The 16,582-nt window shown below is 37.4% G+C and overlaps 1 protein-coding gene across 1 annotated transcript; it reads right to left on the reverse strand.

The window, feature by feature from the left end:
- Positions 1-2,599: 2,599 nt before the first annotated feature.
- On the reverse strand, positions 2,600-15,527 carry LOC132123105 (A disintegrin and metalloproteinase with thrombospondin motifs 8). Its single transcript, XM_059533642.1, has 11 exons — positions 15,424-15,527; positions 13,055-13,171; positions 11,880-12,588; positions 10,297-10,536; positions 9,152-9,284; positions 8,900-9,067; positions 6,256-6,548; positions 5,642-5,828; positions 5,401-5,573; positions 4,988-5,163; positions 2,600-3,522 (listed from the first exon to the last, which is right to left on the reverse strand). Exons 1-11 carry the CDS (start codon positions 15,525-15,527, stop codon positions 2,790-2,792), a joined length of 3,033 nt encoding a protein of 1,010 aa, XP_059389625.1. The 3' UTR covers positions 2,600-2,789.
- Between the last annotated feature and the right edge of the window lie 1,055 nt (positions 15,528-16,582).

Here is a 16,582-nt window from a genome sequence, read left to right on the forward strand (position 1 = left end):
TTTTGGACCAAAATGTATTTTCGATGCTTCAAAAAATTCTAACTGACCCTCTGATGTAACATGGAATACTTTGATGATGTTTTTCTTACCTTTCTGGACATGGACAGTAGACCGTACACACCGGATCAATGGATCACCGGATCACCGTACCTCAGGGTTCTGTCTATGGCCCTCTCCTTTTCTCGACCTGTAACATCTTTGAGTCCTGTCAAAAAAGTCTCATGACTTTTCCTATTCCTGTTACGCGGATAATAGAGAATCATTCCAGTTCAACAATCCCAAGATCCCTAGCTCAACCTTATGGAGGTCGACAACACTACAGCCAGCCAGAAATCTTGGTATTGTATTTGATATCCAGCTGAACTTTACAAACCACATCTTAGCATGCATATCCATGCTCTGTAAAATCAGGAAAATAAGTGCCTTTCATGTTTATGTTTTGCACATAAGTAGGAAAATAAGTAGCCAATTCATATGTTTATGTTTTGCACATACATTTTTGCTTTAGCTTTCTTTAATTAATTACATTCATCCAAAAATATGTTTTTGTAATGTTTGAGCATTTTTATTTTCAGACATTTCATTGATAAGTTACAAAACAAAAGGAAAGCAACATCTGGAAACACTGCATAATTTGTATCCCATTTTATACAATAAAAATGTACAAAAATAAATAACTTTAAAATGAAGAAGTAACAAAGTACAATCCTTCACTGAAGGGATCATATGTTTTATCGCATTTTTAATATGACTACAGCTGGGATGGTCAATACCATATTAACATTCATATATATATATATATATATATATATATATATATATATATATATATATATATATATATATATATATATATATATATATATATATATATATATATATATATATATATATATTTACATTTACATTTATATATATATATATATATGTGTGTGTGTGCGTGTGCGTGTGTGTGTGTGTGTGTAATCATTTTAAAGGATCATTAACCATTTATCAGTTTAGTTTTATGTTGTACTTTTTTTCTTCATCTTCTTCTTAATATCGTTTACATCTACACAGTTCTTTCAAGCTTTCAGATATATCAACTCATGAAGTATGAAAAACCAGTAAGGACTGATGTTTCCAAACATCCAGGTTTTCATTCACATAGCAATTCACAACAATTTGTTATGTGCACTTTTGAAATAAAACAGTGTTTAATACAAAGAACAGCTACAGTAAATTATAAGTTATACAACCCTCTGAATGGAAACAAACATTATGTTTTTAAGGAATTTTTTAAAGTATAGTTCCATAAGCTAGATCTAACACCTATCTTTAATTATTAATGTTCCAGAATATAAATTAGGCTCAACCACTCTTAACTTCTGATACAGTTTTAAATATACATTAAAATAGCTCTAAAAAAATGTATATGATCATGCTTCATCAAGTGTTTTTGATACACTTCAACTCTGAAAGGGAAAATAAGCCTCTGATAAATGCAAGCCAAAGTTTATAAAAAAAAATTAATCTAAAATTAATCATCTAAAATAAAAAATTACTGACCCAGTAACAAAGTAAATCAATAAAAAAGAATATCACCTGCATTGCGACTTATCAAGTGATAGTTCCTAGTAAGATTTTCCATTCAAAGTAAAAAAAAAAAAATTATTTAGTAATTCCAAACGTTTTTGGTATATCTGAATGTACAAATAGGCATACAAAAAAAAAAACTGGGAAATACTGTGTGGGCCAGAGAGTGAAGTATCAGTCTTGCAACAAAACTGGAACTGATTTCTGTCCTTATTTCAAATAAAGTCAGCCTGACATTAATGTTATGTCTGAAATGATTTACTGTTGTACTGTTGAGAATCTTTAATATGACATACTTGAAAAATGATTTATGTGGAGTGCTCTAAGAAAGCAATTAGGCGACAGAAGTTAAGGAAACTACAAGCAAGCATTGCTTGCTGAGGTAGAGATCTATTGAATCAAACTTAGTGGTTATAAATATATATATATATATATATATATATATATATATATATATATATATATATATATATATATATATAGTACAGACCAAAAGTTTGCACACACCTTCTCATTCAAAGAGTTTTCTTTATTTTCATGACTATGAAAATTGTAGAGTCACACTGAAGGCATCAAGGGCTTTTTGACCAAGAAGGAGAGTGATGGGATGCTGCGCCAGATAACCTGGCCTCCACAGTCACCGGACCTGAACCCAATCGAGATGGTTTAGGGGTGAGCTGGACCGCAGACTGAAGGCAAAAGGGCCAACAAGTGCTAAGCATCTCTCGGGGAACTCCTTCAAGACTGTTGGAAGACCATTTCAGGTGACTACCTCTTGAAGCTCATCAAGAGAATGCCAAGAGTGTGCAAAGCAAAAGGTGGCTACTTTGAAGAACCTACAATGACATATTTTCAGTTGTTTCACACTTTTTTGTTATGTATATAATTCCATATATAATTCCACATGTGTTAATTCATAGTTTTGATGCCTTCAGTGTGAATCTATAATTTTCATAGTCATGAAAATAAAGAAAACTCTTTGAATGAGAAGGTGTGTCCAAACTTTTGGTCTGTACTGTATATATTTAGATTGCGTCTATATCTGGAAAACCAAACCTAAAGTGATCAGTCCGTGCAAAATTCATAAATGCTCAAATTTCCATCTAAAGCTAAATATTTCCTGCTCCAACCTGTTCACGGTCAAATGATGATCTTTATATTGTTTCTGGAGCGTTTTATCACCTCTGAATAATTTGAAAGCCTGCATGATGTCCTCAACACTCTTGGTAGAAACACCTTTCAGATACTGATTCAGGCATCTTGGCGGGGTCACAGTTCTTCGGTTCCACAATTTTCCCAGCGTAATCAATGCAGAGAATCCTACGCTGGCGATCCCCATGGCCACAAGTTTGTGAGCATGAAGACCAAGGCCCTATTTGCCATATAGGACATGGCAGGTCTGCGCAGGGCCTGATATCAGAGGGTCTGAGATCTTTATTGCAGTGGTTTGAATAAAAACCAGCATTGTCTTTACATTCCACATTTCTCCTGGACCATCCTGAACCACAAGTTTTGGAGCATTCAGACCACTCGCCCGAGACCCACTGTGGCACCCCAAATGGATGAATCGGTTTGCCAGCAATCTTTTTGTCTTTGGGTTTGCTAAAAGTTATGGTTTTGGGGATGTAGAAGTTGTATTTGACCTTCGGTGGGATGGTTTCCCCAGCAGTGGAGAGTAGCTGTATTGTGATTGGTTCCTGTAGCTGGTGGAAGCTCTGAAGTCTCTCCAGTGTGGTGGATGAGCCACTGTACTTCAGCACAGCCCCCAGCACTGGAATATACTGCTCCACTGTGGATACAGAGAAGTTGCCATTCAAGATATAATCACCATTTTCTCTTCGTACAGCCAGGTAATGCCCATCGTGTGGTATACTTCTATGGATCTGCTGTTTGATGTCAATATTAGTGGCTCCACTTGGAATCGTCACAATGTCACTATATCCATTTCTAAAGACATGGGAAAAACAATTGACAGATTACAACAGTCGGCTTCCAGAAGTAAAAAAAATTATCCATTATCTCCATAGGGAAATATAACATTAACTTAAAAATATTTAAAGAAAACTCAGAAGTCGTTAAACAATGGTATATGCTTTTGATGAGCCTGAAAATTTCTTCCCTGAGCCCGTCTTTTTATCCCCTTCTCCCAAAACAGCTTATACTACTGTTCCAGCTATTAAAATAGTTCAAGTGATTATATTTCATTTTATTATTATTTTTTAAGGTCAGGATCTGCAACTTCATCCTTGCAACACCAACTCAGAAAACACTATTTATTAGTAAATTATTCAAATATCTATTTCCTATTTTTTGCCGATGCTTTGTGGCAAGCTTAAGCTTATTGCGTGTATTTGAACACAGAACTCTTCAGCTGCGCGGAATACTAATGCTGCTGCAGGACACTAAACAGCTTCAAGCCACTCTTGACAGTCGCAGTAGCAAGATTTCGTGATGTTTCCACCAGAGGCCCGCGTCTGAACTATGACATGAAAATTGGTCCGAAGCCCAGCCTGAGGGGCGTGAAAAAGTCGGGGGCCATTTAAGGCTAGATGGCATTTAGCAAAATCAACTGGGTATGCGCACATCAATATAGCTAATTTTTCCCACAAAGTACAACAATAATTACTATTTTTGCATTATTGTAAGTCGTAGGTTTAGGGTTGGGGTAGGTGTAGGTAGAAAATTCAACGTATTGTTAGCTTCCGGTTTTTGCTGTATCCCTTCTAGCCACAACCGTTCGGCTAGGGCTGAAATGCAGGGTTCTAAGCTGATTTGCTGAATTAACTTTTTTTTTTTTTACACCAGTAATCACCAGCAATTTTTTTTTATAGTTTTCGCAAAACGTTTAATGGCATCAAGAATATTTTTTTGTATGAATATCTGAACATGCAATAGATCAATACAAATATCAATGCCCCTGTTCTAAAACTACAACACCAACAAAAACATTTTATTTTAGCTTCATGCTTCATACACTAATCATTTTGAATAAAAAAAAAAAGAAACTGAGAAAATCATGTTTTTGTCTGGATCAGATTCAGAACGATGATCAGAACATACATGTAATAGACTGCTTCCATCAAAACATCCAAAGCTTGCACAGTCCTATATCACTTCCTTAAACATCATTTTGTTTGGTAACATTAGGCAGTTTTGATTTGCATCTGCTTACATACGCGATCGCTTATTTCTGCTTTTTCAGAAAGCTGGAAAATTCTGTCAATGATGGGGAAATAGTTAATTGTTTATAATGCTTTAATACAGAATTTTTCAAAATTCCCATGAGAAAAACTTGTAAAAAGATATTTCTGGAGCCAACAAAGCTGAAAAAGTTGGCTTGCACTAATGCACACTATTAGTATGGCCATAATAAACAAACTTTCATTAAAAAAAAGCAGTGAGATATCCTTACATGACTTTATTGAATGAGCCAGATATCATCCTGCAGCTCTGGCCATTTCCACCACATACGCCACATTTATCCATCTTCTTATTAGAATCGATCTCCAGATCACAACCGGCTTTGATACACTGGCCTTGCACACAAAATGATGTGGTATCTGGACCACATGAGGTTCCATCAATTACCTAAGATTGAAACAATGTTTATACTTACAACAAGATTTTTCTAATTGAACTGTTGTAGCTCAAACAGTAGAGCATGGTGCTAACAATGTCAAGGTCATGGGTTCGATTCCCAGAGAAAGTAGAAATCAATCAAATGTATACCTTGAATACAGTGTAAGTCAGATTGGATAAAAGTGTCTGCCTAATGTATCATTTTAAATCTTAAAATGGAAATTTCAAAAGTAAAATATTACTTACTTTAGCTGCAAACACTCTAAATTCACTGCTGCCCCTTGCTCTGCAAAAGAGTTTACACCTATCCCGCAATGATACTCCAGTGTATTTTGGTATCCACTGCTTCACATTTCCATGAACATCAAAATGATTTGGATTGTTGTACTTCTCGCATTGTTCCTCTCTGAAACTTTTTCCTGCAATAACAAAGAGCTGTTACCTACTATAATCACACAATATAAAAAGACAGATTACATTTACACACCTCGGTTATTCTCACAAGCCTGTTTGTTGCAGGACTGATACTTCACTCTCTGGCCCACACAGTATTTTCCAGCATTTTGAGGAGATGGCCGGGTACACTCTCGGAAGGAGAACATCACTCCACCTCCACATGATCTGGAACACGGTTCCCATGGTCCCCACTCACCCCAGCCACCATCCACAGCCGGCTGAACCAGAAGAACCACACAACCAAATGAATGTCCTACACTCCTAAAGTTGCTGTGTGTGATTTTAGTGGTACTAGCATTACCCAAGCAAATGCACTCTCAGAAAAAGCAGTCACTGGGGTGGTACCAGCAGTCACCGGTACACCTTTGTACCTTTTTATGCATATTTGTACCTAAATGGTACATATTAATACCTAAAGGGTACAATTAGTAAATTGTGAAAGGGTATTATATAGATAGATAGATAGATAGATAGATAGATAGATAGATAGATAGATAGATCTTTAGATAGATAGATAGATAGATAGATAGATAGATAGATAGATAGATAGATAGATCTTTAGATAGATAGATAGATAGATAGATAGATAGATAGATAGATAGATAGATAGATATTTTTATGTTGCATAAGAGTAGCTTCAAATACCTTAGGCCTCATGACTTCCTCAGAGGACATGCATGCACTGTTCAGGCAGGTCCTGTTGGCGCCACAGCTCGTGCCATCTGCCCAGGGAAGACTCCCGTTCCTGGTTGTGCACACAGACTGCCCTTCTTCCTGGCACCAGAGCTGTCCGCACACCTCACTGGCTGAAGTGTTGGGACAATGTGAAAACTCCTCTCCAAATATCTGTTGACACTGGCGGTCCAGGCTGTAAGTAATGCCTGGCAGCTCAGTGGGTAAAGCCACTGTCGTCTCAGGGATGTCCAGTAAACAGTCTCCTGTTATTATCCAGAGGAAGAGTTAGAGTGTTGGAAATCATGAAATCAAAGGGTTGTGTAACAGTAGGAACACTGGGCTCCTGGAGCTGACATTTAGGGAGACTCGCAGGAATGCACATTTGGGAGAGTGAGCCGCAAGGAGGAACACGAGTGAGCAAAAATGCAATTGGGGAACATGGGCCACTGAACACTTCAAATGATACAGCAAAAAGGAAATGTGCGCAACTTATACTATACAGTCGTGGCCAAAAGTTTTGAGAATTACATAAATATTAGTTTTCAAAAAGTTTGCTGCTAAACTGCTTTTAGATCTTTGTTTCAGTTGTTTCTGTGATGTACTGAAATATAATTACAAGCACTTCATACGTTTCAAATTCTTTTATCGACAATTACATGACATTTATGCAAAGAGTCTTTTTTTTTTTGCAGTGTTGGCCCTTCTTTTTCAGGACCTCTGCAATTCGACTGGGCATGCTCTCAATCAACTTCTGGGCCAAATCCTGACTGATAGCAACCCATTCTTGAGGATTGACCACAAGTTCTCAATGGGATTAAGATCTGGGGAGTTTCCAGGCCATGGACCCAAAATTTCAACATTCTGGTCCCCGAGACACTTAGTTATCACTTTTGCCTTATGGCACGGTGCTCCATCGTGCTGGAAAATGCATTGTTCTTCACCAAACTGTTGTTGGATTGTTGGAAGAAGTTGCTGTTGGAGGGTGTTTTGGTACCATTCTTTATTCATGGCTGTGTTTTTGGGCAGAATTGTGAGTGAGCCCACTCCCTTGGATGAGAAGCAACCCCACACATGAATGGTGTCAGGATGCTTTACTGTTGGCATGACACAGGACTGATGGTAGCGCTCACCTTTTCTTCTCCGGACAAGCCTTTTTCCAGATGCCCCAAACAATCGGAAAGGGGTTTCATCAGAGAATATGACTTTGCCCCAGTCCTCAGCAGTCCATTCACTATACTTTCTGCAGAAGATCAATCTGTCCCTGATGTTTTTTTGGAGAGAAGTGGCTTCTTTGCTGCCCTTCTTGACACCAGGCCATCTTCCAAAAGTCTTGGCCTCACTGTGCGTGCAGATGTGCTCACACTGCCTGCTGCCATTCCTGAGCAAGCTCTGCACTGGTGGCACTCCGATCCCGCAGCTGAATCCTCTTTAGGAGACGATCCTGGCTCTTGCTGGACTTTCTTGGACGCCCTGAAGCCTTCTTTACAAGAATTGAACCTCTTTCCTTGAAGTTCTTGATGATCCTATAAATTGTTGATTTAGGTGCAATCTTAGTAGCCACAATATCCTTGAAGCCATTTTTATGCAATGCAATGATGGCTGCACGCGTGTCTTTGCAGGTCACCATGGTTAACAATGGAAGAACAATGATTTCAAGCATCACCCTCCTTTTAACATGTCAAGTCTGCCATTCTAACCCAATCAGCCTGACATAATGATCTCCAGCCTTGTGCTCGTCAACATTCTCACCTGAGTTAACAAGACGATTACTGAAATGATCTCAGCAGGTCCTTTAATGACAGCAATGAACTGCAGTGGAAAGGTTTTTTTGGGATTAAGTTAATTTTCATGGCAAAGAAGGACTATGCAATTCATCTGATCACTCTTCATAACATTCTGGAGTATATGCAAATTGCTATTATAAAAACTTAAGCAGCAACTTTTCCAATTTCCAATATTTATGTAATTCTCAAAACTTTTGGCCACGACTGTAGAGATACTGCCTGGTGGAAAGAACACATTCGCTACATTCACGTTTTATGATCTGGAGTTAAGTGACAGGATTACTTTCTTTCTGACATAACAGAAAGTAACTGAAAAAAAATATGAATCTACATAATCACAAGCAAAAGTTGATGTAAAAGTGTTTTACTATAAACAAGGGGAAACCCATGCTCAGTGCATAAGTTAAGCTGACTTTTTAATGATGTTCACAGGAATCAGTTCCCTGTGCTGTTACAAAGTATTTCTCTTACTGAAGCTGGGTCATTGACAAATAAGACCACAATGAATTTAAAAACGAAAATATCAGGATTTGCCATTATCAAGAAAATCTTTCAATTTAATTACTCTAAAAATGTCATGCAGTGTTATTTTAGTATCACTATTATAATTTTCATTTCATTTTTGAATCATTGTTTATTTTTATATTTTCTGTTTTCATTTAAATTTTAGTAATTTGGATGTTTTTGTCACTTTTAGTAGTTTTTATATAGTCTTTTATTCATCTTTAGTTCTGTTTTAGTTTTAGTTTAGTGTTGTTGTTTTTTAATACATCAAGTTAAACTAAATGAAAATGGTGCCTTGGCAACTAGCTGAAATAAAATGCACATACCATGTCCATTGTCGAAAAACTCTGTGACGTACAAAGCACTGCAGGGAGACCAAGGCAAGGTCTTACTGAGCTGAGTGAATACAGGGGCCATGATATGGTGATCGTCAAGATATCCAAAAAGCTGCTCACAGTTCTTAGTGTCATCATGAGGCATACTCAAAACATGGCCTAAAAGCGGATCAAAATCATATTACTGAAGGTCAAATCAACTTGACAATAGCTTAGGGTCAGATTATCAGAGGACATCCACACCTAGCTCATGTGCAGTCGTGTAAGCAGCCTGAAGGCCATTGTCTTCAATAACAGAACAGCTCCTTTTGGTGTCACACATGGTTCCAACATCAGCTACACCCAAAGTGTCACAACTCTGATGTCCACAGATGTCCTGAAAGGCAGTTTAGGATACAAAAAAGGTCATTCTTACTGCTGTTCCAGGTCTGTGGTTAAAAGTAAGCGCAAAAACATATTTGCCCATTTTTCCATTATAAAACCAAGCAAATAAATAGTTTTGGCAGGCAGCAGACTTATGAAGTGAGAAAACTGAACTGTATCTCAAAAACATGCCTGGAGTCTTTTCCTTCCTTTGCCCAGAGATCTGAGATGGAGACCAATGTTTCCAAAGCAGAAGACCACAAAACACACATGATTCAAGGCACATCTGGCCTTGGCACAGTTCAAGAGTCAGTCTCACATGTGTTCACCTTTCAGAGGAGCTCCTGTCTGTTCTTATTTTAACCTCGTGTTCGGTTTCAATATGCCATTATGCCTGCTCTAGTAATGAGAAATTCGGCAAACACATTTCAAAAGGTCAAATTTTGAATCTGGCCACATGCACACTTTTCAATGGTAACCACCTTAAGTATGCTAAAAGAGAGTAAACTTTCATGTTTCTTAATACACTTAAAAATGTAAAAAAAATTTTTTTAATAGGATTAATGTGTAAGAATTATAAATCACATAATTATAAATATAATTTTTGTCAACATAATAAAACACATTGAAAGTAATTGATTGTAATTTTAACTGTAGTGTTATTTTTATGTTACATTTAAGGTTAATATACTTTAAATGGACTAAATTGCAACATCATTGCAAATATGTAAAACTATTTAAATACATGACACAGATATTTCAATAGAAATTGCATTATTATACACGCTTGTCATTACATTTGCAGTACACTTTAAACATGTTCTTAAGACAATCAAAGTAATTAAGAAATTACGTATAAATATGTACTGAATTCCTGCTACTAATTGCATTTAGTATACATTTAAGTGGATGTTATTTCCATAATAAGATAAGGGATGACAAGCTAATGGCAAGAATCTCACTTCACCATGGTCCCATAAATAGATATCACCTGACCCTTAAATACATAATAAATCACTGCTCACCTCTCTAGTAAAAAGTATGGCTGTATCGAAGTGTTCCGGATGCCTGTGGCTGGGCGGGTTGAACAGCTGTTGCCAGGCACAGAAGTTGCGCAAAGTGACGCCTCCATTGCTGGAGATGGACGGACCAACCTCTTCATCCTCAACGATCAGCATCTTCACAAGCACTATGTTGATTGAGTTCTTAATGCTGGGATGCTTGTAAATCTGAGCAGCCACTGACATCAAGGTCAGCATGTAGTGCTAAAGAGAGAAAACCAACAGCTTGTTATTTGCCAACTCTGCAGCAGAATTTTAAGAGTAAAAGCATGACATCTTGGCAGGACAGCTCAGAAGTGCTGGAAAGGAACGACTTTTACTCTACAGATTTTTCTGTGGACAGTAATATCTCCAGCTTTTCAGATCCAATACACTGCATTAGACAATGCATGTTAAAAAATAATAATATTTAATATTTTGATAAAAGAGAGGATTATTGATCACTTTTAGCAGGTATGTCAAAATCAATGTATTTCCTTTATTTATAGTAATCATCTGCAATACCATACACACACACACACACACACACACACACACACACACACACATATATATATATATATATATATATATATATATATATATATATATATATATAATTCAATGGGAATCATTTTAGCTGATACAGCCAAAAACCAGAGATTATTCTAGAGATTCTTTTCTGTTGACTCTACACAAATATGTGATGTATTTGTCGGAAAGCCCTGACGTCAACATTAGGAACAGCTGGTGGTATACAACTAACATGAGTTGTTCTATTAGGCATTTTGTTTCCATCTGCAAAGTTGGAGATTTGGATCCCAAAATCAACATCTGGATTGCTATCTGCCTCATGATCCCGACCCGGACGACGCATTTTTTTCACACTCTAGTCTGCAGTCATTTGTTTTCAATGACTCGATGGAGGAGAATTTCAGGGGGTGGTGGATTGTATGTGGGTGTGAAGATCAGTATAGTACAATTCATATGAACCATGATGACTCACACTTCTCACACAACTGAAATGTATGGTATGTACATTTTGATAGGTCCCTCAAGGTTTAATAGCTCTTACTGTGAAAAGTTTGATCCTTCTTTTGAATTTAGAATAAGTATGTTGCCTATAATAATTAGGATTTCTAAACCAAAGATGGTTTGCAGGTCTTATAGTCTCCCTGCACAGAAAGTATGTTTTTTTTAGCAGATTTCTGACCTTCTAAGCCAGCTTGATCATGCTGTGAGACCATCTTAAACCAGCTAAGACTAGCAAACAACTGTAAGTCAAAACTAGGACTGTTATATCATCAGAACTTTTAAATGAGGTCTAAAAAACGTTCATTATAATGTATGTAAAGACATTTATTAGCTGGAAGGCTACAAGCTGGTTGACAATCTTGGTCGAGAAAGTTACCAATTAATCATGTCATCTTAAAATGGTCAGTCTGGTTTTTGGAAGATCGTCTTGCACCAGCACCTTAGACCAGCTATAAACCAGCCGCAAGTTCTAAAACAGCTTCAAATAGATTTAAGATGAAACACATCTTTATATTACAAATGTGACACCCTACCTTGATCTCGTCTCCATAGAAATGTGTCAAGGAAGAGTCACCGACCACCAACGTCTCAATAAACCTGCGAGTAGAGACAAAACGCCTGCGTCTAGACATCAAATTCTGATCATCATCTCTGATATCTGACAGCGGTTCAGAGACCTGCGGGGACTTCGTAAAACTTCTTCTTTTAATGACATGCAGCTGCTCAGTTAACTTTCCAGATGTTCCCAAGCCGAGAAGTTTTGGTTCGATTAGATATTCTTTACCATCTGTGATAAATGATCCTAAAATCCCATGACATAAACTGACTGAAACAATAGAGTCCTCATTGGAGTCAACAGCGCCGGTGTAAAAACAGCTTTTTAATAATTCTGCTCCAGTCTCTTCTGTTTGATTCAATGACTTGTAAAGATCTGTCAGTTTGCTAACTGACTCAAGTATTTCTTGTGGTGTGGCTTTGATGCGATAAACCTTCAGCGCTGGCGATATAAAGGTGCTGTCCGGTGTCAAATTCAGGGTGAAATTCCTTCCGAAAGCCGTGAGTCTGAAGCTGGGCTGTTGTTCACTCCTCTTGGCCACTCGTCCAGCGGTGCGTTCAGTCAGCCGTTCAGGTACAGTCTCCTCAGTCTCAAACCAGTGAGAAGATGATTCAGCGAGGAGGCAAACAATTAATGAATATGTGAATACACCAGTGGCGGATGCAGAACGTGACAGATGGGTGGGCCTAGATTAAGTCGAGGTGGGCCTGAATTTATGGGTGTTCCGAAATCAAGGCTGGGTTTCCCGATAACGGTTGTTTCTTAGCGCGAAGACTCTAAAGGGGGCCACACACCGGACGCGCAGCTCAGCGCCGCGCCGCGCCACGTCTAGGACAACGCTCACCTGAAAATCCGATAACATCAGCAATTTTCTGATTTCTGTAAATAAATATAAAACTAAATGTATATTGCAGCACATGGTAAAGTCCGTATATACATTAACTACGATTTGAGACACATAAATGTAAACACGGTCCTGAGCCGTTGCTGGGCATTATATTATATATTTATTTACAGAAATCAGAAAATTGCTGATGTTATCGGATTTTCAGGTGAGCGTTGTCCTAGACGTGGCGCGGCGCGGCGCTGAGCTGCGCGTCCGGTGTGTGCCCTCTTTAGGAAGCTGATATATCTTCTTATGTGCGATGTTACCGGGTGCTGTCCGTGGCGATGGTGCTGAATTGGTTGATATCGATGGCTCGAGAATCAATTATTCTCTCGTGCAGGGGCTTTTTATGTAAGAAAGCGGTGTTCTTTATAAAAGAAGCGCTTCAGAAATAGTTGAAATTTCATTTATTAGGACTCATGGGATATTATAAAAAATAATCCAAACTATAATAGCCTAGCCTACATATTTTTAAATTGTATCATATATTGCTGCCATAATAACCCATAATAACCCAATAAACCCAATTTGTATGTGCTTTCGTCTCTTTCCCATTTTTGTTCGCTGAGGTGGAGCTGCGATTAAATTTTGTTCTTGTAAATACTTTACAGCATTTCAATAATAATAAAAGTGTACATCTTACGTATGGTGCTCGGCAGTGATCAAAAAGGATTTTAACAGTGTATTTTGAATTTCTTCTTGTAAACTCAGAGATGTGGATTCAGACGGCAATTAAATCACCACACGACCTGTTTGTCAAAAAACAGTAGGTACTAATTTGGAATGCCTGTAGATGAGGTTGGGTAGCAGGTTCCCCCAGAGCTGACAGATCCGACGGTGCAATTAAGTGTAGCAGTGATCGTCGATTAGCCATAGGCAGATCTGCTTCCCGGTTAGCATCAGTGGAGGTCGTCGGTTCGGAGTTAATCTCCGCTCCATTCTCAGAGCCAGTGGTTGTTCCATTACGATCCACAGATTGGTCCTCCAAATAATTATTAATCTCAATACGAGGTTTTTTAAAAAAATGAGTGAGAGTAACTTGTTTGGCCATACTAAGAAAAATCAAGATACCGTACACTTCTAGCGAACGTTATAACCGTTGGTTGTTCGCGTCATAGATGGTTCGCGCCAGATTACAATAGAGCGCGCTACGATGTTGCATTGACCAATGAAAACAAGTCACCAACACACTTAAATATTAAATAGTTATCAGGCTTACTTATAATTTTACTGTTTTAACATAACATGTTATAGATGAAATACACCACATAAAGTAGTATCCATATTTAACAATACAGAGTAGTATTTTATTTATTTTTTTATTTCTGATTGGGCGGGCCAGCTGTCAATGTGGGCGGGCCCAGGCCCGTCCAGGCCCGCCCACAGCTCCGCGCCTGGAATACACACGACCACATTTTATTAAAATCCCGCTATTCCAAAAAAAAGAAAGAAAGAAAGAAAGAAATAATGTATGATTGATTAATTGTTTGAATTTACTATTTAAAACAACTATTTATAAAATTATATCATAAAAATTTATAATTACTGATCGGCATTTTCCTTCCTTATCTTAAATCTATTTTTGAAAATGAATAAATTATTAGCCTATTTAATGCAACCTATGTGTAACCGAATTAAAGCTAAAACGGAGCCAAGTTCGCGAGCTCTTATAAGTCCACCGGACTGTCTCTGGATTGAGGCGCTGGTATTTATACTTTCTGGGAAATGAGAGGTTTATTTTTGATGTCCAGCGCTGCTATAGTCTCTCCTCCCACTGTGCGCTCATGAAAAACCTCTGGATCGGGTTTGCCCAATGAAAACTGAGAAGCACTGCCCTTAAATAGCAGCAGTTTGTCAACCAAGTAGTTAAGTAGTGAATTTATAGTTTTAAAGTGTTCTAATAATAATAATAATAGTAATATACAGTTATAATGTGTTGTTGTTGTTGTTGTTGTTGTTGTTAATGAAACGTTGCTTAACTCTGTTGTGCATATGTAGCCTATATGCATAATCTTATGTAATATAGTCTACTTATTAAAATAACTTATTACGTTAAATTAACTACCACCATTGTGCTGTGTTTGGAAAGTGCCTTGTTCAAGAGGGACTATATAACCTAGTGGGTTTTATTCAAATTGGATAAAAGCATCTGCTACAACACTATTTACTATTATACAGTGCTTCAAAAATAAAAACTATGTTTGTCAGTAGTTGTCCGCAAGGAGGCAGTAAGACATTGCATATGAATGTTCACACACAACAGCTCGTTCGTTTCATTCATGTTTTCGTTCTGATTCAGCAGTTTATGGATATTATCAGATTCAGACACTAGAGGGTGACGATTATTTAGATGAATGAGAAATAAGCCTAAAGACTGTGCGTTCACAATATTTGAACCATCGACTGAGAGTGAAAATAATATAGGCCTACACAAAGACAAGATATCAGTTGGTTTATAGCACATAGAGAACTTCCATTCTCTTATAACCTTAGCAGCAATGTTATACAGAATATGACATTTAGGTCTGCAATGAAGGACACAAACATGAGGAAAGGTCCTGATGTGCATTCTAAAAACAGCAAACCAACTGAGCTATTCCAGTGACCACACAAGCTAGTATGTAGGATATCTGACTTGTTCCACTGTGGGCAAGGGCAAATAAGATGCAGTGTTCCCTGATGTAGATCATCTGGCAGTTCTTGCAACAGTTCACAGTAGGTGTCATCATTGACAGTCATCTACTATTTGTGCTGCTTCCAGTGAGAGTTCAAGGCCCTGTCATGACCACATGTGTGGAGATCAGCTGATAAGAGGAGGGTTGGGGGAAATAATTTGAAGGACTTTCGACAGCATCCAGCAGCAGCCGTACACAAGACTGCAGAGCTTGAAGTTATAAATATAAAAATAGTGCAATGATGGACCTGATTTATATGGTTTTTAATAACAAAGCACCACTCAAGGGGATGCATGATGGTTAAAAAAAGGAAATCCTGTACATGCTCAGGTGCACATATTTTTAAAATACCATATTTACATATATCATCATTTTTGGAGGTGTATTGATGACATTAATTTTGATTCATTCTTACAGTTAAATGACAATAATAATTGCCAGAACTTGGCCTCTTCAAAAATGTAGCCAAATTTATTCAAACTTTATTTACCATTATGCACTATTATATTTATCTCTGTTCCTCTCTGGTGGAATAAACTGCCAACCTCCACCCGAACTACTGTAACCATCACATCCTCCAAGAAGCAGCTAAAGAAACTTCCGCAAGCACAATTAGTTGACTAATAAATCTGGCATTGTGTACTACAATAATTGTTGGCTCTGTGATTAACTGCTTTGTTCCTCTTTTTAAGATTGCTTTGGGTAAAAGCAATGCATACATGTAAATGTAAATAGATGACTGTAAAAAATATATGTTTTAATTACAAATTAACAAAATTCCACAAAAAGCCTACTTTTTTTCAGATAGAGAACGTGCCATGCTGTATAAAAACTCAAACTAGATTCTACAAAAACAAAGCACACCTTATGTAAAATAGCTACAGGTGATTTTATATCACAACCATAGATGGCGACAGAGAGGAAAAGATTTTCGTTCAACTTTAAGTTGGCAATAGTTTTAGAATAGATAATTAATGCAGTTACTGACAGTATAACTGACAGTATATATTTAAAATAATCTCTGTGTGATGTTTATGAATACATTAATGTGGTGACTCATAAGTGGTGACTTTAAAGAATAGCCTACTTTCGAAAGTTCAAAACGTTCAGTTTTTCTTG

This window comes from Carassius carassius, chromosome 41 (assembly GCF_963082965.1).
Source record: "Carassius carassius chromosome 41, fCarCar2.1, whole genome shotgun sequence".
NCBI lineage: Eukaryota > Metazoa > Chordata > Actinopteri > Cypriniformes > Cyprinidae > Carassius > Carassius carassius.